This window comes from Squalius cephalus (genome assembly GCF_949319135.1).
Source record: "Squalius cephalus genome assembly, chromosome: 6".
Taxonomy (NCBI): domain Eukaryota; kingdom Metazoa; phylum Chordata; class Actinopteri; order Cypriniformes; family Leuciscidae; genus Squalius; species Squalius cephalus.
In genome coordinates, this window is record NC_137127.1 from 33,819,096 (window position 1) to 33,846,827 (window position 27,732).

Here is a 27,732-nt window from a genome sequence, read left to right on the forward strand (position 1 = left end):
AAAATAAACATAATCCTAGGTATTTATTTGAAACAGTGGCTAAACTAACGAAAAAGAAAGCTTCAAACACAGAAGTTTCCAAGCAGCACAGCAGTAATGACTTTATGAACTTCTTCACTTATAAGATTGATAATATCAGGGACAAAATTATAACTATGCAACCGTCTACTACAGTATCGCATCAGGCAGTGCATTGTAGTCTCCCTGAGGAAAAATTTGATTCATTCGTTGCTATAGAAGAGGAAGAATTTACTAAACTCGTTAAATCATCTAAATCTACAACATGTATGTTAGACCCTATACCGACTAAGCTACTGAAAGAGATGCTTCCAGAGGTCATAGATCCTCTTCTTACTATCATTAATTCGTCTTTGTCTCTAGGATACGTACTAGGCTTGGCACGATAGTCGGTGTTACACGGTGTTCAGTCGCAACACCGGTTTCGTCACTTGCCCACCACAGCACCGCAAAAATGCAAAATCCTTATTTTCTGTCACCAGTTGACTAGCGTTGTATGATCACACTCAACCATTCAAGCGCGACAAAATAAGAGACCGCGCTGTAAAGTCCTGCCTATTACACACACACACACACACACACACACACACACACACACACACACACACACACACACACACACGGAAAAGACGCGCGTCAGTATCGAGTTCTCTTTTCGGCCTTGAACAAAACATAACACACACAAATTATGCCAAAATGTCCATTTTGTTGTTGTGTTTTTCATGAATAATAACGAATAACGAACCCACCTGTGGTTGAATCCGAAATCGCGCCCTATACCCTCAAATAGGGCGTTATTGTTCTCAACATGATCTCAAGCAGTGAAAAATAGAGGACACTGACAACGCGCTGAAATACAGGACCGAGCAGGTAATATTATATGAAACAAAGTCTCAACTTTCAAATTTGGTCAGTCAAACAAAAGTAAAACAGGCCTGCCGTTTTTTGGCTCTTTAATGTGTCGTGACAGATTGCCTCAGTTAAAGCCAAGTTCAAATCCACCAAAGTTAATAAATAACTTCGCATGTCAATCAAACTCAATGCGAATGATGAATTGACACCATGTAAAAAAAAAACAAAAAAACATCACTCTAACACCCCCCACGGTGAAACCGGTAATACCGATGTTGTCACGAGTCGATTAACCGGTGGGAGAATATTATCACCGTCACATCTCTAATACGTACCAAAAAACTTTAAGCTGGCTATGATTAAACCGCTTGTTAAAAAAACGCAACTTGATCCTACAGAATTAGTCAATTACAGGCCGATCTCGAATCTACCTTTTCTGTCAAAGATACTAGAAAAGGCTAGATACTTCACAACTGTGTTCCTTTCTTGAAAGAAATGATATCTGCGAGGATTTCCAGTCCGGATTTAGACCGTACCATAGTACCGAGACTGCTCTTGTTAGAGTCACAAATGATTTGCTCTTATCATCCGATCGTGGTTGTATCTCTCTATTAGTGTTACTCGATCTTAGTGCTGCATTTGACACCATTGACCACAACATTCTTTTAAATAGACTAGAAAACTATGTTGGCATTAGTGGAATTGCACTAGCATGGTTTAAATCATACTTATCTGACCGTTATCAGTTTGTAGCAGTAAATGAAGAGATGTCTTATCGATCACAAGTTCAGTATGGCGTACCACAAGGCTCAGTACTAGGACTGCTGCTGTTCACTCTGTACATGCTACCATTAGGAGATATCATTTGGAAACATGGAATTAGCTTCCACTGTTATGCCGACGATACTCAGCTCTATATTTCTTCAAAACCTACCGAAACTTACCAATTCACTAAATTAACAGAATGCATAGCTGATATAAAAAATTGGATGACTCATAATTTCCTACTTCTAAATTCTGAAAAAACAGAGATTCTAATTATTGGACAAAAAACTTCCTCACGTAATAACCTAGAATACTGTCTAACACTTGATGGCTGCTCTGTTAAGTCTTCGTTGTCGGTTAGGAACCTGGGTGTGCTCTTTGTTACCAATCTTTCATTTGAAAGTCACGTGTCTAGTATCTGTAAAACCGCATTTTTCCATCTTAAAAATTTATCTAAATTACGCCATATGATCTCATTGACAAATGCGGAACAATTAGTTCATGCTTTCATGACATCAAGGCTAGATTATTGTAATGCTCTACTGGGTGGTTGCCCTGCACGCTTAATAAACAAACTACAGCTAGTTCAAAACGCAGCAGCTCGAGTTCTTACCAGAACCAGGAAGTATGACCATATTAGCCCAGTTCTGTCAAAACTGCATTGGCTCCCTATTAAACATCGCATCAATTTTTAAATATTGCTGATTACTTACAAAGCACTAAATGGTTTAGCTCTGCAGTACTTGAGCGAGCTCTTAACGCATTATAGTCCTTCGCGTCTATTGCGATCTCAAAATTCCGGCCAGTTGATAATACCTAGAATATCAAAATCGACTGCTGGCGGTAGATCCTTTTCCTATTTAGCACCAAAACTTTGGAACAATCTTCCTAACATTGTCCGGGAAGCAGACACACTCTGTCAGTTCAAAGCTAGATTAAAGACATCTCTTTGACCTAGCATTCACATAATACACTATAGACTTCTATAATTCAATATTAGGCTGCATAGATTAGGTCAGCTGGAACCGGGAACACTTCCCATAAATCCTGATGTACTCGTTACATCATGAGAAGAATGGCATCTACGCTAATTTTAGTGTCTTTGTTTATCCCGAGGTTTTCCCGCAGCCTGCCGGATCCAGATCTGATGAAGGACCTTCGCCTGGACCCGATGACAACGCAGTGCTGAAGTGCCAACTAGTCTCTCCCTATGGAGGATCCCTTTGCCACTCTACAGATAAAGCGTCGTCGGGAAAACTCATTTTGCTTATCTACCCCGAATTGATAAAATAAAATTCTGTATCAAAACTATAAGGAAACACCAGTACTTTGTTTAGGCTTGGTTTGTAGGGAATTACAAACCTGCGCACATATATTCAAATGCACTTAACTATAGAACCAATTCTTAATGCGCATGTGAACGCCATCAGCGTTTCTCACAGGTTCGCGTTTAAAGTTTGTGTAGAGAGAATGGTGTCGTCTTAGCGGCCCCTAATTTAATAACAAATGATCGTTGCGACGGAAGCGAATCAATCAAAACTAACTTTAGCTGGAAAATAACTTTATTAAAGAACCGCTATAAAGCCAAAACAATCTTACCTTAAATTATACGTTTATCTCTGTAAAGCTGCTTTGAAACAATCTACATTGTTAAAAGCGCTATATAAATGAAGATGACTTGACTTGACTTGACAGGACCTATTCATTGTCGATATTGATATTGATACTCGATATTGCGACAGAAACTTTTAACTTTCTCTTTTACGGCATTTTAGACACAGTTGCTCTGTTGTGCTTAAAGAAGATTAATAAACGACAAAAGACAATGGTATTTGTTTTTAAACTGCAGCTTGGAAAAGATAACCGCGTCACGCGTTAACATGCGTTCATATGCGCATGCACAAAATGAAATGCGCACTTTCCAACAGAAACATCTGTTGTGAGTTGGGACCAGTACAATTTGGGCGTGATGGCACTCATTATAGTTTTAAAACAAGACGATGATTATCTAGTCTCTCAGTCAAGATTTAGTTACAACTCTGCACTAATGAAGATGGAAAGCAGTACAATTTGGGCTACCCCGAATTGATAAAATAAAATTCTGTATCAAAACTATAAGGAAACACCAGTACTTTGTTTACTTTGTTTAGGCTTCAAGATTTAGTTACAACTCTGCACTAATGAAGATGGATGCCATAAAATACTGGATGACATGTAATTTTCTGCTATTAAATTCAGATAAAACGGAGGTATTACTTATTAGTCCAAAAAACTGCCCACAAAACCTCTTACAATACAACTTTAATTTAGAAGGGTGTCCTGTTACTTTATCCTCTACAGTAAAAGACCTGGGTGTTATATTAGACCGCAACTTGTCTTTTGAAATTCATATTTCATATGTTACAAGAACAGCCTTTTTCCACCTTAGAAACATTGCTAAGCTACGTAATATGCTATCTGTTTCTGATGCAGAAAAGTTAGTTCATGCGTTCATGACCTCGAGACTAGATTACTGTAATGCTTTATTAGCTGGTTGTCCTGCATCCTCAATAAACAAGCTACAGTTAGTCCAAAATGCCGCCGCTAGAGTTCTTACTAGATCAAGAAAATACGATCATATAACACCAATTCTGTCGTCTCTACATTGGTTACCTATAAAGTTCCGTATCAATTACAAAGTATTGCTACTGACCTATAAAGCCCTAAATGGTTTAGCTCCCGTGTATTTAACGGAACTTCTATCGCCCTACAATCCATCGCGCTCTTTAAGATCACTAAATTCGAGGCTTCTGGTCATTCCTAGGATATCTAAGTCCACTAAAGGAGGGAGAGCGTTTTCACATTTAGCTCCTAAACTCTGGAATGGCCTTCCTGATATTGTTCGAGGCTCAGACTCGCTGTCCCAGTTTAAAACTAGATTAAAGACGCATCTCTTCAGCCAGGCATTCACATAATACTTACATTTTATACTACAGTTGAATCAGATTGAATGCATTAATATTGCGAACAGCAGCTACGCTAATTATTTCCCATATGCTTTTCTGTTGTTATCTCGGGACGCTAGTCCCGAGGTAAATACAGATCGTCAGCTCCAGTTTGTATCCAGCCTCTCATGGAAACTACAGATTCTCCAACACCCGTGCAGAGACGACTCGGCGCCTGTGAAGAGACGACTCGACGCTGGCTATGTTTATGCCCTAAATCAATACATGATTAACTAACTGTATTTCTCAATGTACATTTCTGAAATGCACTTTCTGTAAAGCTGCTTTGAAACAATATGTATTGTGAAAAGCGCTAAAAAAAAAAAAAAAAAAAAAAAGCAATGTATTGCCATTGACTATTGATTTACATGCTCCATTGAATTTAAAAAGTTGATTGGCTGGAGATTCTGGTCAATATGGATGCACATCCCTCAGTAAATAATAACCATCAATTTTATCATTTATCATTTAAAACACAGTGACATGCTATGGCGCCATTTTAGCTTTTATTCATTCACAGGATATGCATTTTTGATATCAATAATTCAATTTGTACGATTTAAAATGTGAAGGAGGGATTGTAGTCCGACACTGGGGTGTCAGGTGTGACTGTGTGGCAATGGCAAATGGTTCATGGCTCACGGGTCAGGTATGAGGGCCCCTAAACAGAATTTTGCTTAGGGCCCCATGGAGGTCAGGATTGGCTCTGTATATATCAGTCCAGGGGGGCAAACTCGTTTTACATGTATCTGGCGCTCCCTATTTTTGCGAGTGTATTATTTGACATGTAAAAGTCTAGACCCTGAATATAACACAACCCCATTTTTTCTGATGTATTTTCCTGAAAAAAACCCCACTGTCTTATATAGAGGTGGACAAAGTACACAACTTCCTTACTTGAGTGAAAGTACAGATACTACTGGTCAAATATTACTCCGTTACAAGTAAAAGTTGTAAAGACCGAGTTTTACTTAAGTAAAAGTAAAGAAGTACTTTATTTTAAAAGTACTTAAGTATCAAAAGTAAATTTCAATGCATTGTTTTATTATTGTTGCATTGTTGTGTGTAATACTTACAGTACCTTATGCCTCTGAATCTATGCCTGCCTACCCTCATATCAATATCAAATTTATTTCTAGAACACAGTTCCAGTAGTGGGATTGAATGTGAGATTGAATAGGTGCACTCAATAACGTCCACAATGGTTTCGGACACCCAAATGGCTGTTCCCTCAAATACTGCCCTATTTAAAGTTTTTTTGGCTTTTAGTATGAATATGTTAGCCTTACTGTTATCTATAAGCTAGTGTGCACCAAAACAATGACAAAATTCGCATTTAGAAGACCAAACCCAACGTTGAAAATCAGGTTGATGTCAGAATCCAACGCCAGATTGACATTTATCTCCAACGTTGGACAGACGTTGTATTGTGGTTGAAAACGAAAATCGGGTTGACGTCTGAAACCAACATCAGTCGATTTCTGACATCAATCCGACTTTCATTTCCAGCCAAAATGCAACCCCTGCGGGTCCCTGCAGCCAAAATCATCCCCTGACTGACATTACTACTTTCTACTCAAGGACCTGACAGAATTGTAGTGGAGTAAAAAGTATGATATTTGTCTTTCAAATGTAGTGAAGTTAAAGTAAAAAGTTTCCAGAAAAAAATAATACTCAAGTAAAGTACAGATACTCAAAAAGTGTACTTAAGTACAGTACTCAAGTAAATGTACTTTGTTACTGTCCACCTGTTATATTCTGAAAAATACGATATATTGTAAAATTGACTAATTCTGATCGATAAGATAACAGTTTGTTTAGCCGATTCTTTCTTGTGGACAGGCAAAGGCCACCTGGATGATCCTCTAACTTTTTTGACACAAAGCTATGTATTTAGTGATATGTAAAAAGTGTTTCCTATCAATATTTTAATAACAAATTAAAATATTGATAGGAAACATTTTTTACATATCACTAAATACATAGGTTTGTGTCAAAAAAGTTATACAAATCCAGATAGTGTCCTAAGGGTAAAATAATCATTTGTATGCTAGAAGTCAGGAGTGTATATAAAATTGACCAGGTTAACTAAAGTATTTCCAAAATTTAATCAATCCAACAATGAAAAAAAAAAATAAGGCCACCCAACCCAATCGAATGCCTTCTCGAAATGACTACACCCTAGGCTTGCTGCAGTAGTCGGTGCACCGCTCCCACTGTCGTTTTGCTTTTTTTATAGAAATAAAAACCATCTAGTCAATTTGGACAATGGGCGCTACAATTATAAACTGAAATGATCTGCTCTGCACCACAAGGTGCAGTCACAGCAAAGTGCAGCAGGTATCAGATTTCACTTATTACGTGACGAGAGTAAGGTGAGATGACTGACAAGACGATGGCAGAGGATTTGGTGCGCAACAGATCCAGAGTGCCATTGACATACATCTTATCCTGTAAAATGTGTGGTCAGTATCACCGCTCCCTATATGCACAAGCACTTTCAAAAGCGATTTCAATAACAGCCGTGCAGTCATAGATATTAGAAAAGCCGGCAACAACGGTAAGCCCTGTTACAGCAGTTAAACCTTTTAGTTATTAAAAATATATTTAATCAGTCTTAAGACAAAATATTATACGATTAAGTCAAGAAAGTCTTTTAACATCTCATTTAATCATCTCTTTATGCCCACCATCGCCAGCATGTAACCCTTCCAGAAAAAAAGATAATACAGTTCCTGGCTGTCAGCACAAGTAATATGAGAAGAGGAGATTTTAGGAAATAAAACTAATCACTAATCAGTCCCATCTAACTAGCCATCACAAAACTGGACACCACTAATGTGAAGTTGGTAAAAGTTCAAACCTTTTTTACACTGAACAATCAAACTTCCTAACATGCAAAACATTCAGGTCCCTTTGAAAAATATTGGCCTAGTTTTAAAGTCATTCAGCCACTTCAGGACAGGATGTATCAGTCTGGTGGATGGAAGTTTAGGCAGGCAGGTTAGACAAAAAATCCTCTATGTCATTCCACGTCGGCTGTTTAAAGAACTTGGCACCTTCATACTGCACTCTGAGGACCACCGGATAGATCATGGCAAAGCCCACTCCCTTCCTTTTTCTAATGATCACAGCTGAAAAATCCTTGTAGATGAAGATGATACATTGCTTGTACAGTAGCTTTCCGGAAGCTTGAGCAACTTGCAAGATGCAGACTTTATCCTGAAAGTTATGAAGTTTTAGGATCACAGTGCGGGGCCTCTCACCTGGGGTAGGTTGGTGCATCAAGATGCTGTGAGCGCGTTCTATTTTGATCTGGTCATGCTTAAAGTTAATATTCAGCAAGCTGGGCAGCCAGGATTTGAGAAACAGAGCAGGGTTAGTACTTTCTTTGCCCTCGGGACCCAAGGGTCACCGTCATCTTGGCCAATCTGCATTATCTCTGGTAACTGTGTCTTCCATCATGGATATAGATAACTCAGCTCCAGGAATGCGGTTTTCCACCTCCACACCACAATGGATGAATTTTGTTTTCAAGTGCTTTGTTTAATCCTGCGAGGACTTCTGAAGTAATACGCTTAACTGGCGTGTCCATTTTGCCAGTGGTTAACAACACATTCGCCATTTTAGGTGTACGCACAGGAGTCGTCATTTAGATTGTTTTCATCTTCTGAGCGTGCAATTTAGATTGAGTCTTTTGTCTGATGTACCTTTGATCTACCACGCCCAAATTATCACAGACTAAGGAAAACTATTCAGTCTGAAAAAAGTTAAATTCAAAGGGTTCCACCCAGAAGTTGCGTTAGATTTTGCACTAGGGGTGTAACGGTTCAAACTGCTCATGGTTCAGTTTGTATCACGGTTTTAGGTTCACGGTTTCAGTACGGTTCGGTTCAGTATGTGCTATGTTAACCCTCTGGGCGCCACAGTCGAGTTTACTCGACAAGATGCGGCACTGAATAAAAGGGCCGATTTTGTCAAATAGGGTGTCAAATTTCGTTCAACCTCCCCTCCACTAGTTGGCAGACATGTCATACTTCATCCCCGACTCAAAAAAAAGTCATGCTTCTATACAAAATCTTCGAGCTAGAGCGCATTGAATCAGTGCGAACAAAAGCGGAGCTAGTGTGCGAGTGAGCCATTTTATCAGAGCAATATTGTCAACATCAGTGAGTATTTGCATTAGATTATTATTATTATTATTATCTAATGGCATCAATAAAGCTTACCCGCAATGAAGTGTTGTGTCTTCTATTCGCGGACCCTGATTCTGAAGGGGAATAACGCTATCTGCCTTCAGAAAATGACGGTGATTCTGAAAGTGAAAGTATAGCCCTACACCAAGCACAAACGGTGAATCCTTTGCCCAATATAACGTTAGATGGTCCTTTGCCCAATGTCAGTGGTGGGAACAATGTTTCCCGGGGTCGGAGTGTTCATCGCGAAGTTAGCAGGCGTGTAAGTGTTGTGGGGAACGAGGCGGCCGCGGGAGATTTTTACCGCGCTAGCCGTGACCGTGTGCCTCTCCGCAATCGCGGCGACAGTATTGTGGTGGAGACTTTGTCTAATGCCACTGGGTATGTTAGACGAGGTCGAAGTATTCATAGGGCAGTTAGGGGGCAACGTGGAGGCAGGGTGGGGAGTCGCAATGACAATGACAGTAGTCCGAGCTGTGCACATTCGGCGCGCGCGCGAGGCAGATCTGGCCGCGCCCGCGCGCGCTGCTGCTCGTAGCAGGACGAAGAGGCGGTGTGACACGGGGCAGAGGGGCTATTATGCATAGTCTATTGCAAGACCACACCATGAAACACTACAAGAAATGTCACCTGGATGAATAGGGAGTCATTATCTCTACAGCAAAAGCCCTGCAACAATTGTTTTTGTCTGCCATTTATTACACTGTTGATTTACTATCTATTTCCCTGACCATTTAGTAGTGTACAATATGTGTTCTTTTGTGTGTGTTCATGTCCTTGTGATGTGTGCGTCTTTGTCAGCTAAAAAAAAACAAAAAAAAACAAATAAACATCAACAAAAACCATAAAAATTCTATAATCCAAGATGGCCGCCACCATATGACGTCATAATATGCAAATTAGATGGGAAAATGTAATCCCTACATAAACTTTGGGTCATCCTTAATATTTCTCTAATTTACAGAAAGTCTCTATCTTTTATCACTTTTAAGATATAGCCTTTTGAAATTAAGATGTCAAAATCGAAAGTTTTAGGAAAAAACCTCTGGCGCCTAAAGGGTTAAGGGAAAAAAGGACAACTGTCAAATAAAAATGAAAAAAATAAGAACAAATAATCTAACTAGAAGCAACAGAACAAATAAAATAAACAGTGCTTTTGAGGTTTTTCAGGTAGGTCTAACATTAGTTTTTAGGTACCGAAATTGAATTAAGTAATCAAATGTAAAATAACATTGCATATTTGACTGTATAAATTAAAAATTAAACCTTATTAAAGTTACAAAAGCTATTCAGGAGCACTGAGTGATTTCCCTGTATTTTGTTTGATTACCATTAAAAACACAGACAGCAGGAATATTAGGCTGCTGTCCCTGCTGCTGTGACAATACACAAATCCAAAATACTGATACTGTTACAGAAGCTTTGACTCTCGGCTTTATGAGTTCACAAAAGGCATAACAGACTATGTCTGCTAGGATACTCATCAAGACGGGCATGTTGACATTTTTTTGTATATTTGTCCGTTCAAGTGCAAGACTTGAAAGAGAGATCAATGTCACTGTCTGACGTGTACGCGCTTCAGATGAGTGCACAAACACACATCCTCTCACAGCGCGAGCAAGCTCTCTGTGCGAGTGACCATTTTGTTCACATTTTTTGGCTTATCGCTGTTGTAATGTATTATTGGGGGGTCAGCATGTACATCCATCGACAGAAACATACACTAGAGGAACTGTCTGTTTTACCAACAAACCATATTATAGATGCGTCATCAGACTTAAGGTGCCGAACCGTAGGTGGAGAGAGGTACGGTTCGATTTTTTTAAGGAGAACCGTTACACCCCTATCTTGCACTGATCATAAAAATTCCATCAAAAAACTATTTTTATCTGTCATTTTTATTTTAACGCAACCCCTGGTTCCACTACAGCTTCACAGAAATACGACTAACTCCGCCATGTTGCGTCACATGACTCCGGCTCACTAATATTTATACACTTTTGTGAATGTTTTGTGACAATATTTTGTGACAATGTGTGACAATGAACATGAGACACCACCTGAATATTCTCTTATATATATTTGTATATTGTAAACAGAAGTAAATTGTGCATGGACACACTGTGGCACATTCACTCACCTGCAGGTTGAAGTTTGGTAGCAGTGAACGGAAAAACAAAGACAATGTGCTTTCATTTGATGCCCCCATGTTCTGCCTGAAAACAGACACATTTTAACACATCAATGTAAATGTAAAACACAAAAAATGTATTATTAAATATCCCATAAACCTTCATAATCTTTGTCATGGAGGCGCTGTGTTTTTCGTCACGAAAGCAAAACTACTTTGTTTGGCCTTCCAAAAGAGGACACAATTAGAAAACAGTCGTTAAGCTTTATTTACAACTGTTCCAGAACAGTACAACCAAAATATTCGACTGTGTGATGCGCATTTTTCGGAGGACTGTTTCCAGAACCTGGGAGAGTACAAGGCCGGCTGTGTACAAAGGCTGATTCTAAAAAGTGGGGCAATTCCATCTTTGCAAGTATGTACATAAGTACGTTTTCATATTTTAAGAATTTGCTACTGACTATTCAAATGCGAGTTTTGAGCAGTATAGAGAAGCGCTTGGTTGTTGTTTCTACGATCACAAATGCAGACATGGCTTTATGTTAACAGTGTTCTCACCTTACAACAGGGGTGCCCAATCCTGCTCCTGCCGATCGACTGTCCTGCACAGTTTATCTCCAACCCTAATCAAACACACCTGAAGCTACCAATTAAGGTCTTCAGGATCACTTGAAAATTAAAGGCAGGTGTGTTTGATTAGGGTTGGAGATGAACTATGCAGGACAGTCGATCGGCAGGAGTAGGATTGGGCACCTCTGTCTTATAATATGGTAAGGGGTGTGACATTTCAGTCACACGCTCAAGGTATTCGGGCCAATCACAATACACTGGATCGATGGGCAATCAGAGCACACCGCACTTTTCAGAACGATGAGCTTTGTAAAAATCTATGCGTATCAGAAAGACGGGGCATAGAGGAGCAGCAACAATGTAATGTGTAAAATAATGACTTTTTTTTAACCTAAAACCAAGAAAACACATTGCATTAAACCAAATACACAAAATAATGTTCTTTTTAGAACCGTCATATGACCCCTTTAAATAAGCTAATTGATGTTATTCAATCGGTCTGTGATTTTTCTAAACCACTACTCCTGATTGGAGGCTTCCATAGACATTTAGTTTATATGTAGGATGACGTTTCAGATGTTTTTAACAGAGCAAGCCAAAATATTTAGTAGTGCATAGATTGTACATTAGTGCTGCTCATTTTTTAACTTAACAGTAATATAAACAACATGATTATGTAATATATCATTTAAAAAAATGAAAGAATTTCCAACAAAAATAACTATTCTTACTGTGATATAAAATTTCCCATATTGCCTAAAGTACCAATTTTGGTCATACCTCCCACCCATATTCTTCACTTCTTTTTACATATCAAATTAAGCTATTATTAAAACAGTGGCAGAGAGAGAAAAATAAAACTGTTGGTCATTTATACAGGTGATTAACCCATGCATATTTGTTAATTAACACACTATTATAAGCCCTATGTCATGCAAGGCAGAAAACTTGAGGACATCTGGGTGGTACCTTTCTGGTCTTGTGTAAGACAAAATGGAGTCCAAAGGAGGGAGAGGGTCAAAACCCATTCCTGGCTGTGTGGTCACGTCCTGTGTGTGAGAGAGAGAGAGGGGGGGAGGGGGAGAGAGAGGGGGAGGGGGAGGGGGAGGGGGAGGGGGAGGGAGGGGAGAGGGGGGCAGAAAATGGTTATCTAATAGAGAAGTACTACTTATAAACCAACTTAAATAAAATCAACACAGGAATGTGTGCATGTGAGTTTTAGGACAAGTTGGGTTGGATGTATGGTTGTAACAAGCCGCAGTGTGAACAATTAATTGTGGTCTTATATTTTTTACTAGATTGAATGTAGAGAGTGCATTGTTAGTTGCTCTGTATGCCAAAACAAAAACTCTGAACATGATCTACTGTAAGTGGGAATAAGGAACCCGTGTTTGGAATGCAGCTGAGGATTTTTTTGAGAATATTATGAAGGGTGAATATCAGCTTTGCTGTGGTATTCTGGAGGTTATGCTGCATAAGCGGGACTGCCAGTAATAAGTTGCAGTAATAAAGGCGATAATAGACTGTACAAGCATCTGGGTAGCTTCTTTGGAAATCTATTGAAATTTCCATACTTCCTTAGAAAGGGTGGGATTTTGGTGAGGACCCTTTTGAGGCGAAATCATATTTCATATTTGCATATGTAGGGAAATTACATAATGTACTTTTTTTTTAAAATCACTTTTTAACCAGACTCACAGAACAGCAGACTCATTGTGAAGGTTTTTTCCCCTTACTTGCTAGGTTTCCATCCAACAATTTTCATGTGAATTTTGAATTTGCATAAAATGAAAATTTCCTGACTGCAAATGCATTATAAACAAAATGTCAAAATTCTTATGTAGGTCTTGTGCTATTTTTCTGTAGGTTCGTGTCTGCCAAAATGTGCATTTAGGTTATGGAAACGCATTTAGCCATTTAGTAAAAAAAAAACAGAAAAAAAAAGAAGATTTGTTAAAGTTTAACCCACAGACTAGTTTTGAGTACAGGCTCTCCCAGATATAAACGTATTCTGTATGTATAACATAATAACACTCCAGAACAGTATAACAAATTAAGCAAGGAGGTCTTTAACTGCTCCATGACACACAATAAAGGTAGACTCTCTAGGAAATGCCTTTGTCTGCCAGCAGTGAACACAGAATCAAACTCAGGTGAATGTACTTAAAGTGACAGCAGCTTAATATCCCTGCTGCTGTTAATTAAACAACAAAGGACAAAGAGAAAATCACTCACTGATCTTGACTGAATAACTTTTGTAACTATTTTTTAGCTAATCCATTTTTTTATAAAAAGAAAACTATGCAATGTTATTTTGCATTTGATTGCATTTGATTTCTTGAACTCAGTTATATTTATTTGTGCTATTGCTAATTTCTTTATTTGTTCTTATAGAACACTATCTCAGTCAGTCCAGTGGTGAAGGGAAGAAAGTAGGAGCCTCAACATAGCAGGACTTTGTCCAGGTCTCACACTTTATTCAGAGTCAGAATAACATCTCCGAAGTTAGTCTTTCTTTGTTTCATCCCAGAAGAATTCAAAGCAACTTTCAACACTACCTTCTTCACTTGAGCATCGCCAGCTCCAGGAAAAATGATCGAAAGAATCATCTAGAAATTCATACAGACGGTTGTTCCACGACTAAGTACAATGCAAATATCCACTTAAACCTAACATACAGTACCAGTCAAAAGTTTGGAAACATTACTATTTTTAATGTTTTTGAAAGAAGTCTCTTATGCTCATCAAGCCTGCAGTTAAAAAAAAAAAAAAAAAAAAAAACCCAGTAATATTATGAAATATTATTACAATTTAAAATAATGGTTCTCTTTTTTAATATACTTTAAAATGTAATTTATTTTTGTGATGCAATGCTGAATTTTCATCAGAAAGTACTCCAGTCTTTGGTGTCTTATGATCCTTCAGAAATCATTCTAATATGCTGATTTATGATCAATGTTGGAAACAGTTGTGCTGCTTAATATTTTTTTTTATAACCTGAGATACTTTTTTCAGGATTATTTGATGAATAAAAAGTTAAAAAGAACTGTATTTATTTAGAATAGAAATCTTTTGTAACAATATACACTACCGTTCAAAAGTTTGGGAACAATAACTATTTATTTTTTAAGAAATTAGTACTTTAATTCAACAAGGATGCGTTAAATTGATAAAAGGTGATGGTAATGATTTATATTGTTAGAAATGTTTTTATTTTGAATAAATGCTGTTTTTATGAATAAATGCTGTTAACGTTTTACTCAATGAATCCTGAAAAAAGTATTCCAAAAAAATATATTAAACAGCACAACTGTTTCCATTATTGATAATAACTGAGTATCAAATCATCATATTAGAATGATTTCTGAAGGATCATAAGACACCAAAGACTGGAGTACTTGCTGATGAAAATTCAGCTTTGCATCACAAAAATAAATTACATTTTAAAATATATTAAAAAAGAGAACCATTATTTTAAATTGTAATAATATTTCATAATATTACTGTTTTTTTTTTTTTTTTTTTTTTAACTGCAGGCTTGATGAGCATAAGAGACTTCTTTCAAAAACATAAAAAATAGTAATGTTTCCAAACTTTTGACTGGTACTGTAGGTGTTAATATAAGATGCACTAAGAATCTCGTTTTCAGGTTTATAACAAGGATGCTTTAAAATGTAATTGTCTCCCCTTTTCACTTCTAATCGCTATTAGCAGTTTATTGGAATGTTTCTAAAGCCGATAAATACAATATGTATTACAAAATGACGTAAATCACTTTGAAATATTTTCATCCGATGTTCTAGTTAATGAACATTTTTAATTAAGACGTGTTACAGTGATTTAACACATCTGTAATATTGCTGTGGAAAAAGATGTGTTTATTCATGCTAGGGTAGTTTTTCAATGAATGAAGTGAAGAAAAGACATTTTTCATGCGTGTTATATGTCTTTCCTGTGGCCTATTTTGTTTCACATGTGGCCATTTTTCCCCATGGCATCTCTTTTGATGTCGAGGAAGGTCACCAGTTTTCCTGGTAAGCGTCATAAGGGGAACAAAAGTTTATCATGATCTGGGAGACCAGACTTTTCATACTCCGCTTGGGTCTTACGACTCTAAGGTGGATTATTTAATAAATATAATAAATAATTGTGCGTCTGATCTGTCCTAATATAACTAAAAAAGAATATTTTTAAACAATTCATGTTATCAAGTCAAAACAGTGACATGTATGCTCAGACATTTTTCAGATATCCATCTTTATTTAGTTATTTATTGATTTATTGATTTTATTTATTTTGTGGGGGGATTTTTGATGTCATTAGTGACATTCACACTGATAAGATGATCACTTCTTGTAACCATGGGAACACTAGTGCGCCACAAAAAATCAGATCCATCTGTGCAGAATAGCAGAACTAAAGCACAATTCACATAATTACCCAAAACATTGTTTCTCCACAAGTAGTTTTGTGTAGTCACATTAAAGGTCCCGTTCTTCGTGATCCCATGTTTCAAACTTTGGTTAGTGTGTAATGTTGCTGTTAGAGCATAAATAATATCTGTAAAATTATAAAGCTCAAAGTTCAATGCCAAGCGAGATATTTTATTTAACAGAAGTCGACTACAGTGAACGGCTCGTTTGGACTACATCCCTCTACTTCCTTCTTTAATGATGTCACTAGAACCGTTTTTTGACTAACCTCCGTCCACAGGAATGCTCCCTCAACTCTACTGGCTACTTGCGCACTTCTTATAACTTAGCCTACTGTGTTTACTCAGCTCTTACGGTGATTTTCTGAAGTAAAACTGACGCTTCATCTTTTGTGTGATGTACAATAAACTTTATTAAACTCATCAGTACATGTTTGATCATCATTCGGACCTGGTCCGAAACAGCAGACTTGTAGGCTATTAATAAATAATGGATACATACAAGCAGATGACAAATACGTTATAATAACCGTAATTAAACTACTAAACTATACCTGTTTCATCTCTATACAGCACTCTGACTCTGTAGGCATTATTGTCCGACTCGAAATGAACGCCGTTACTGAGAGTTTCTGATATTATCATCATTCCGTGAGATGAATTTGTCCTGAGAGACTGAGCGCGAGCTCATGAAGCTCCGCCCCCTGGGTCGTCCAGCAGCAGCTCATTTGCATTTAAAGGGCACACACTAAAACAGCTCGTTTTTCTGAGCCCCAAAAAATGTCAATTTAAACATGCTGTAAAAAATGATCTGTTGGGTATTTTGAGCTGAAACTTCACATACACACTCTGGGGACATCAGAGACTTATTTTACATCTTGTGAAAAGGGGCATAATACGGGACCTTTAAATGTAACATTTAATTTAATATTCAACAATAATATTGATCTGCCTGCAATGACACCATTATATGAGAACTGAACTGAGCTGGACGATGACATCACGGTTTTCTCCAGAGCGGCTATATATATATATAAATGAAGTAAATTAATAACTTTTTTACAACAAAAATGAAACATCACTGCACTTACTTAAGCTGGACTGTGACGCTATTTTCTTCTGGAAACAAACTTTGTTGCATTATTTTCCTGTTATCACTGTAAAGCTGCTTTGAAACAATCTGTATTGTAAAAAGCGCTATATAAATAAATTGACGTTGACAAAAAAAATTCCTTCCAAATCAACAATGGCTCAATTACATGTGGTGTCAAATAGAGTACGTTTTGATTATTGCATTATTACAGTCACTGTATGAAGGTGTAGCTGAGGTATGTCTCTTACTAGAGGAAGAGTAGCTGTTGCCTCCTTTATCTCAGACATCAGCACATGTCTATGGATGTTCCTGGGAGCACTCTGGTATCTTTGCTTCCTCCTGTCCAGTAAAGACCCACAGAAGAACATCAACATTCTCATCATCTCTTTCCAATCAATGATTCTCACACATGCGTAAAAAGAGGCACCCAACACAAAAAGTAAGCAAAAACATATATTTTTACTTTACCTTTTAAATAGCAAATTGTTTGAATAATTTAATGCATTTTATGTACACTAATTTTTATCTTTTATCATTATTATAAAGTGGATTTCATCTTTAATCTTGTCATATGAATTATGGAAATAAAAGATGCTTCTCCAACATTCACTTTCTGTGAAATTGAATGTACATTCACATTCACTTTCTGTGAATGTAGCCTTGGCCAGGAGGGGTTGATGTTGTCAGATGGTATACAACGTTCACTGGGTGTTTCAATCCTGAACCATAACATCCGCCAGTTAATGGGTCAGCAGAGGTGGCAAAATCGCTGCTCATCTCCTCCTCCTGACTTCCATCTTGGCTCCTTTTTCCTGTTCCTTAGCCATAAAGAGGCTCTTTCTGTTGCCACTTCCCATACTTCAAACTGTTCTCTTCTATTTTCCTATCATTCAAAGGGCAATAAACATTCTCCAGGGAACTGGGCAGGGAATCCTCTACAACCAATCCCCCAGGTCTACATTCATTTCCCATGATTGGGCCTTTTCCCAATGGTGCCATGGTGCCCCTCTCCCCACAAAGCTTGCAGGCTCCCTGGGATGCTAACTCCACAGCCCTCGATCTTCCCTTCCCCAGGTACCGTACTTCTTCCTAGACCATTGCTCTCCTCTCCTTGGTCTCTGCCTACCCTCATTGTTGGAAATGTGAATGTTTGTGACCCTCTCTGCCTGTACATGACATTCCAATGTCACATAGCTTCAGCATACTTTTAGCTTGTGCAACAGAAGTGTTGGCTGCCCATTTGAGTCTTGATCTTTTAATAATGCCTGCATATCTGACTTGTAGTCTCTCTATGTCATAATCACTCTACACTTTTAGAATAATAATAATAATAATAATAATAATAATTATTATTATTCAGAGTAAAACATGTTAAAGCCAACTGTCAACGGAGCCAGAAAAAGACAGACATCCATGATCATATTTCTCCTGGTCAGCATGACCTTTCATTCTATCAGGATGAAGATAGAAGTGTAATCTGATATTGAGATGGTAAATTAAGCATCAGCAAATCCACAAACTTTAAAAAAGGCACAAAAACACAACTGGAAAAAAAACTCATTGGTTTCTTACTTGTTTTGGCAGTCCTCCACATAAGGGTCGTGTGTGTCGACCCTCTTTAGCACTTTTTTGACATTCTCCTCCAACCAGAGCATCTGTCCGGCCTCTTTCCACAGGCTGTGACAGCGGCCCACATACAGAGACACTAACTCTGAGAGTGCAGGAGGCTGCCTAAAGGGCACAGTGAAAGTAAATACAACTGCATCACCTTCATACATGCTGCTACGGCTCTGTCAATAAGATAACTTTGGTTCTGACTACTTTAAATAGTCTGATCTAATACTTCAATGAATAAATAGTTTGCAAGAGATAGAATGCATTACCCAATTTGGATTGAAGGTCCAAAGAATGCATGAGAAGACACTGCAGCATCAGGCTGAACTGTGCATAAGTCCAAAAGGGGCATCAGTGCTGCAAAACAAATTGACACACAACCTTAAAACACACTGAGATATGCAGCCAACAAGCCTGAGCGACAATGCCACAAACTGTGTCATCTGACAATCCTGCATTGCGTGGTGTTGCAAAAAAAGAACCGTTAAGTCTTACGTCAAGTCAAGTCATCTTCATTTATATAGCGCATTTATATAGCGCTTTTAACAATGTAGATTGTTCCAAAGCGGCTTTACAGTGATAATAGGAAATTAAAGTAACAGAGATTGTTTTGGCTTTATAGCAGCTCTAGAATAAAGTTATTGTCCAGCTAAAGTTAGTTTTGATTGATTCACTTCCGCAACAATCATTAGTTAACTTAGGGACCGCTAACACGACACCGTTTTAACAGAAAACTCTTAAGTTCTCTCTGTGCAAACGTTAAAAACGCGAACCTGTGAGAATGCTGATGGCGTGCACATGCGTATTACGAGTTCAGTCTATAGGTATGCGCGTTTGAATATATGTGCGCAGGCGTGTAGTGCGCAGGCGTGTAGTCCTTCCTTACAAACCAACCCTCAACAAACTACTTGTCTGGCCTTAATTTCTAATACAGAATTTTTAATCGCTTCCGCGTAGCCACGCAAACCGGAATTATTCCAACAACGCTTTATCTGTAGAGAGGTAAAGGGAGGGGAGGGAGGCCTTCACAGGGGAGAGACTAGTTGACACTTCAGAACTACGTTGGTGTCGTGTCCAGGCGCAGGTCCTTCATCAGATCTGGATACGGCCTGGATCCGACGGACATCGGTAAACCCCGGGATAAATAGAGAGACTAATACACCATTCTTCTTATGATGTAATGAGTACATCAGGATTTATGGGAAGTGTTCTTGGTTCCGGCTGACCTAATCTATGCCGCCTAACATTGAATTATAGAAGTCTATAATGTGTTGTGTATGCTAGGTCAAAGAGATGTGTTTTTAGACAAGATTTGAACTGACAGAGTGTGTCTGCTTATGGTGCTAAATAGAAAAAGGATCTACCGCCAGCAGTCGATTTTGATATTCTAGGTATTATTAACTGGCCGGAATTTTGAGATTGCAATAGACGTGAAGGACTATAATGCGTTAAGAGCTCGCTCAAGTACTGCAGAGCTAAACCATTTAGTGCTTTGTAAGTAATCAGCAATATTTAAAAATTTATACGATGTTTAATAGGGAGCCAATGCAGTGTTGACAGAACCGGGCTAATATGGTCATACTTCCTGGTTCCGGTAAGAACTCTAGCTGCTGCATTTTGGACCAGCTGTAATTTGTTTATTAAGCGTGCAGGGCAACCACCCATAAAAGCATTACAATAATCTAGCCTTGATGTCATGAACGCATGAACTAATTGTTCCGCATCTGTCAATGACAGCATATGACGTAATTTATATATATTTTTAAGATGGAAAAATGCGGTTTTACAGATACTAGACATGTGACATCCAAATGAAAGATTGGTATCAAAGAGCACACCCAGGTTCCTAACCGACGACGAAGACTTGACAGAGCAGCCATCAAGTGTTAGACAGTATTCTAGGTTATACTCCAAATATTTTTATTGGTTTTCAGTGACAGTACAGAATAAGACATCATAAACAGTAGACAGTAAGATACAGATGGTACTCAACCAGAATGCCTATTACCGCCGTGCCAGCCACCGCGGCAAAAATAAACCAGTCGCATTTCAAAGTCATTCGCGAAATGACCGCCAGGTGGCGCAAAGGGATATTGTGCAATTGCTGCATTTTTTTTCAATTGCCTTAAGTGGGGTTAATGTCAATTTACAGTAAGGATGAAATACTGCAACTATGGTAAACAGAATAGAACATTTTTATAAGGCCAGAAAAATAGAATAACAAGTTAAAAATAGAGACGATAACAATATAACCGATATTTCATATTGTGGGCCTAGACGTCGGTGGGCGACAAGCCTATTCCCCGGGAAGCAGTGCGATAAAACACACACACACACAAAAACAAATTGAATACCAAAAATAACAAACAAAAGTAAATTATGTGTAATGAAGCTGATTATTTGTACTATTCTATTGAGGAATGAGACGAATGAAGAGCGCTTCTCGCTCGTGTGAGCGAACACACATTGGAACGTTTGAACATTTCGCAACGAGTAAATTCATGGCCGAGTGGTAGAACTTACGTTTCGATCATTTAGAAGACACAGGTTCAAATCCCGAACCAACTTGGACTATTGTAATTTTTATATTAGCCTATTAATGCATTTTATAGCCTATTATTGATGCAGAGAGATTTGTCTAGTTCTAAAACTCTTTTACACCATCATTTTTTGCTTATATTTATAAAATAAAATTACCATGCATTTCCATTTTACACTAAGGAACAAATATTATGCAATGACTTTACATCTGTAGCCTATAATAATTTCAATCGTAATTTCAAAAGCATATATATATAGCTACTTCACCAATAAACCATATAAAATATATCAAATAAAGATATGCAACAGGCACGTTTAAATGACAAACAATAAAATCAGAACCAGTATTCTGTTACGTTCATGGTTCCAGTGGCAGTAGTGCATGCACGGCTTTTCAAAATGTCAAAGCGTTTTGAGATTGTTTTGAATGAAATATTGAAGTTTATAATTAAGTGTTTTGGCACACCACGACGAGTGGCGTTATGCATTGTTCTAAAGTCGGGTTTTATTCTGGCATGTTGAATTAGTGTTCGACAAACGCGGTGGCACGTTCATTTGAATGAAGTGAGCAAACACACACTGGTACGTTTGAGCAATCCGCAACTAGTAAAGTGATGGCCGAGTGGTAGAACTTACATGTCGATCATGTAGATGACACGGGTTCAAATCCAGAACCAACTTGGACTACTGACATTTTTATTTTAGCCTATTAATGCATTTTATAGCCTATTATTGATGCAGAGAGATTTGTAGTTCTAAAACTCTGTTGTTACATAGTTTTTTGCTTATATTTATAAAATAAAATTACCATGCATTTCCATTTTACACTAAGGAACAAATATTATACAATGACTTACTTCTGTAGCCTATAATAATTCCAATCGTAAGCTCAGTCACGATACAAAATCGGCTATATAAAGCCTGATTATGTAATCTCGCACTAATTAAATAGGCTAAATCGCCCTGAATTAAATTGTAAAAACAGATCAAATAAATGTATTTGTCAATGTTGCGATATTGTTTCATTTAAGTTCATAATTATTCTATAAATGTTATTTAGTTTAACAGCAGTACGAAGCACTGTGGTTCGAGATTTATTTGAATAAAAAAAAAAAAAAAACTTTATTCACAAATCGCACCCTGGTTGTAAGGATTCAAAGATCCCTGTGGAATTTAATATTGAGTTGAACATTTTGTTCATGACAACAAATGAACATGCGTTTGAAGATTGTATTTAGTTTTGCTTGGAAAAAGCTGGCCCAAACTGAAGTACCATTTTAGTTCTTCAATTATTGAAATAATTAATTAATTATATTTAGTAATAAACATATGACAGAAATATTATTACATAGCCTAAATTATTTAATTCCTCCATTATCAACACTTTAATAGCCTATTGCTAATGTCTAGAATAGCGATTTAAGTGTGAATTGCAAACTCTTTGTTTTAAGTCAGTCTCAAACTCAGATAGCCTGTGTGTGTGGGGGGGGTTGGAGAAGGCAGTATAGTTGCTTTATCGTGGGGGTGCAGGACAAGAGGTATTAATGTTCCGTCTTTCATATGGAGAGTGTCGGATAGCCAGCCTGATGAGCAGGCAAAGGAAAAATAATTTTAACCCCCTGGGGTCGGCGGTATCGCCGGCGATACCAGCTCGCTTTTTTTCTTATCAGTTCAAAAGAAATTAATTTTGCTCTGTTGACTTTGATATTACAAACAAGTTTCATACATCAATCGATTCTGTTAAATGTGTATTATTTTTGTGTATACTCACAATAAAAACAAAGTGTTGTGCTTTTTGCCAACTAAAGAAAAATAAACGTGATGCGAGTTCTGCCTTCTCTCTGTCAGTTAAGTCCATTCTGAAACACGTCCGAAAATGAACTGTAACTCAGCGAATACTCAGCCAAACAGGCATACAGACGCACAGGCATGAAGCTTGAATTCTCTTCTTTTAAATGAAGTAATGTATATAAAAAACAAATATTCTCATCTTGTGAAATCTGTATTAAAAGAGAGCGATTCCAGTCGAGCTCATTAGAGCTCATTCAAATGAAATGTGACCACGCCCCGGAGAGCGCGCGCTATTCAAACGCAAATTCTGAGAACCATTTCAGACCTGTGAAACGCCCACATCAGCTGTAAACACAGTGCGCCGCGAGTGAGGCATAATATAGCCTACCTAATAATCCTGGAGAAAAGTTTCCTCAGAACAGTGCTGATATGAGGAGCAATAGATCCCGCTGAGGAGTGAGATAGGCTAAGTTATCTTTTCTCAAGTTTTAATGTGGAATAACGTTATGGAATAACGTTAGTGTAGGCCTATGTAAACCGCAAAAAGATGAATCGCGTTTCTACAATATGAATCGCGTTTCTGTGAGATGAATGAAGGGTACATATTTGTAAAGACTGTTTAGCCTAAATATGAATCGCGTGTCTGTGTGTGAAAGAATAAACCGCTTTAATCAACTAAAATGCTTTGCTATACTGAGATGAGTAAAAATCGACTGAAATATGTTGAAATAAAATGTCTTTGTATAAGCAACGTATTAAACTGCAAATTAACATTTATATGCCCTAATATTTCATAAAAACAACGTTACAGTCAGGCGAAATATGAAAGACAACATTTTGTTGACTAGATTTGGGTACAGTTTTTAGTGTAGAATATACTGCCACATCAAATAAGCTTTTGTTTAGCAATTTCTGCTCATATGTTCTATATATATTTTTTTTTTTAAATTATATATATATATATATATATATATATATATATAAAAATACTATTTTTGTCAAAAATAAAGTCATAAACTAAGATGTTAGATGTTCCAATGTTGGCTATATTCAAACTAATGAATACATATGATAAAATGTAGGCCTATAATCATTTTTTTACAAAGAAAGAGTACACTTGAAATATTGTTGAAATTGTAATTATTGTTGTAATTGTAAACTTTTTAATAAAATAGCAAAACATATTTACAAGATAGATGTAAGCAAAATCTTAAATGGTCAATATAAGTCTTCTTCTAAATATATCTTTTGTCCTTGCATTCATTCTTGGCTCAGTCAGTGTCACACCAGAATGAATGGCTCATTATACAGAGTCATTACGCATAATGGGTGGGGACATTGTATTCTCAGGTGTAAACTACTCCTCCTTCACACCCCCCTCGCAATATTGGCTTTTCAAGCAAAACCTGTTTTACACAATTTAAATCAATGTATTGTTTTACGTGAACGATAAAGCAAGACTATTTTCACATAATTTTGAAGCCAGAACTCGAAGCGACAACATCCATTAGTCAGAAGTCTTGTGGACACATATTTAGTATGAGTTTTGTGGTCTTATTTCAGCAACTTTCATTTTTATTTTTTCCAATAACCACGCATAAACATTATTCTCTTAAAAATACAAACATCTACATACATGTTGCTCGCATATTATGGTTGCCCTGTTTGTGCTATATAGAGTGAATTTACACCTTTGCCTTTATCATGTTTATAAATAACTGAAAAAAGCACAAATGTCAGGGCATGTCAAAACATCCCAAGGGCCCCAAAAACACCTTAGACCCCAGAGGGTTAAGGATAAATCTCAAAATCTCCAAAAGTCCATATGTATAGGCCCTATATCTTATTAAATTATAAATATAGTTTTATTTATTGTATTTAAAGGTTTTCCACACACAATTTCAATTTAGCAGATACAGAGCTCTTTAATTCGCGATCAACCTCGTTTTATTGTAAGGTGAATTCAGCAAGGCATGCTGTGTCTTTGAAGCAACAAAAGTATTTTTCTTACAGTTTTTTCTTTCGTGATTTGTGTGGATGATACGCAGCAACATATACAGTATTATCAGCTCTATGGTGTGTTTTTACCCTGAAATGTTTAATTTCGAGAGAGACTCTGCGCGCGCAGTGAGAGAGACAAAATAAACTTAGCCTACTAAAAAGAGATCCAGCGCGAGAGAGAGGCAAAGAAAAACGCCTGTTCTTAATTTATGTTGCTTTGAACTATTTTCGTTTTGTACAGTTTAATTTTTTTTTACTTAGCTGCAATTTCGTTGGCAATACACATGTAAAATGTCGCAAGAATAAGATTCTATGTTTCTTATTTTGCATCGCAAAGTGAATAAACTCTAAACTCATGCAACCCTGTTTTAAATAAATAAACTGTCCCGACACTTTATTTAAACCTTGAAATGTGCTCTTTTGGGAATGTTCTTTTACTTTTTGTGTGTGTGTGTGTGTGTGTGTGTGTGTGTGTGTGAAAGCAATAGCCTACTGTAGGCTATTGAAAGTCTTTTTCTGATTTGTTCAATCTGTTTTGAAAAATGTCTTCTGTTGCTATGGCCGGGTATCACTGTCAGTCACCTCAATTTCGTGATTGATTCACAAAACAATAATTTAGCAGATTAAAGACGAGCTTCATCATCTTCATTTTCTGGTGCGATCGGCTGACAATCTTTCTTCTAAGTTTTGTCGTCTGTGCAGAGGCTCTACTGAAATGTAGAATATGTATGTTGTAGTGTAGCCTGCAATTGATAATTAAACAAAACGCTTGACTTTAATAAACAGTTACATATTTAAGCATCAAGAACGTTAAAATATAAACGCTGTCGGCTACTCTGAGATTCGATCTTGGATCGCTCGAAGCTCCGCGAAGCTTATGTTGATGCGTTGACCACAGAGCTATCGTCTGAATGCAGTCAAGTTAACGTCTATGCTCTTGCAAAGCCTCGTTGATGTAGCCTGATATTTTTCATTATTAAATGTATTCAATTTAATTTCAGTAATTTCAGTATTGTGATTATGAATTCGTTAAATGATTCATTTGAATTGATCTGCTACCAGCTTTCAATCGCTCTCAATGAGCCGCGGCGCGGCGGCAGATTACGCAATAGAGAGAATAAACTGACACTTTGCAAAGTCTGTGATTGTTGCGCCTAATTTATGTTGCTTTGAACTATTTTCTTTTTGTACCGTTTTAATTGGTTAACTTGGCTGCAATTTCTTTGGCAATACAAATTTAAAATGTTGCAAGAATAAGATTCCGTGTTTCTTATTTTGCCTCGCAAAGGGAATAAACTATCGATGCAACCCTGTTTTAAATAAATAAACTGTCCCGACACTTTATTTATACCTTGAAATATTCGATGGGGTTTCAAACTTAATTAATTTAGTGTTCTCTTACATTTTCTTTTTTTTTAATTGAAAGCAATACTGTATTGAAAGTCTTCTCTTTTTTTCAATCTGTTTTGAAAAATGTCTTCCGTTGCTATGGCCGGGTATCACTGTCAGTCATCTCAATTTCGTGAATGATTCACAAAACAATAATTTAGCAGATTAAAGACGAGCTTCATCATCTTCATTTTCTGGTGCGATCGGCTGACAATCTTCCTTCATAAGTTTTGTCGTCTGTGCAGAGGCTCTACTGGAATGTAGAAAATGTATGTTGTAATGTAGCCTACAATCGATAATTAAACAAAATGTTTGACTTTAATAAACAGTTACATATTTAAGCATCAAGAATGGTAAAACGTACACGCTGTCGGCTACAAGATTCGATCTCGGATCGCTTGAAGCTATTACATGGCTCATGTTGATGCGTTGACCACAGAGCTATCGTCTGAATGCTGTTAAGATAACGTCTTATGGTCGTGCAAAGCCTCATTGATGTAGCCTAATATTTTTCTATTGCAATGTTTTATGTTGAAAATGTTTTCATTATTAAATTTATTCAATTCAATTTCAGTAATTTCAGTATTGTGATTATGAATTCGTTAAATGTTTCATTTGAATTGATCTGCTACCAGCTTTCAATCGCTCTCAATGAGCTGCGGTGCGGCGGCAGATTACGCAATAGAGAGAATAAACTGACACTTTGCAAGGTCTGTGATTGTAGCGCCTCTTAGCGGTAAGAGGTTGCAAATACACACCCGCAATTTACCGCCGCGGGAACAGCGAATACCATCTGTATTGTCCATTATTAATCCCTTACATGATCCCCCACCCCCACCCCCATCCCCCCCATCCAATAGCTCAAGAAAAAACAAGAAAGAAAAAAAAAGACAAGGAAGCAACATAAATATGAATTGAAAAAAATAAAATAATATTAATAATAATAATAATAAAATTCCCCCTACAAAGATCCTTCTAATAAACTAAAATTATGTAACATTGCCAGTTACAGGAGCACAAGGTAAACCCTTAATGCCATTTAAAAAGGGATCCCAAGTCTTGTGAAAGGATTTAAGTGAACCAGAGAGTGAGTATCTTAACTTTTCAAGTCCAATACAGTAGAAAATGTCCTGTGTCCACCTGTAATGTGTTGGAGGAGAAGCATGCCTCCACTTAAGAAGGATGGCCCGTCTGGCCAAGATCGTAGTAAAAGCAGTGACTTTACAATCTCGGGGAACTAAATCAGGCATAGGGGAGACCCCCAAATAGGGCTATAATTGGATCAGGGTCAATATTAATCCTGAGAGCTTTTTTAAGTGTCTGAAATACATTAGACCAAAAGATTACCAGCTGCG

At 37.3% G+C, this 27,732-nt stretch overlaps 1 protein-coding gene across 1 annotated transcript in view; it reads right to left on the reverse strand.

The window, feature by feature from the left end:
- tcf25 (TCF25 ribosome quality control complex subunit) overlaps positions 1-27,732 on the reverse strand; it is a 112,549-nt gene that overhangs the window by 5,602 nt on the left and 79,215 nt on the right. Inside the window, exons 13-17 of the mRNA XM_079874225.1 lie at positions 18,925-19,012; positions 18,614-18,772; positions 17,290-17,380; positions 12,486-12,565; positions 10,956-11,031 (exon numbers count right to left, since the gene is read on the reverse strand). Coding sequence (XP_079730351.1) covers positions 10,956-11,031; positions 12,486-12,565; positions 17,290-17,380; positions 18,614-18,772; positions 18,925-19,012 — 494 coding nt within the window. The remainder of the gene's footprint in view (positions 1-10,955; positions 11,032-12,485; positions 12,566-17,289; positions 17,381-18,613; positions 18,773-18,924; positions 19,013-27,732) is intronic.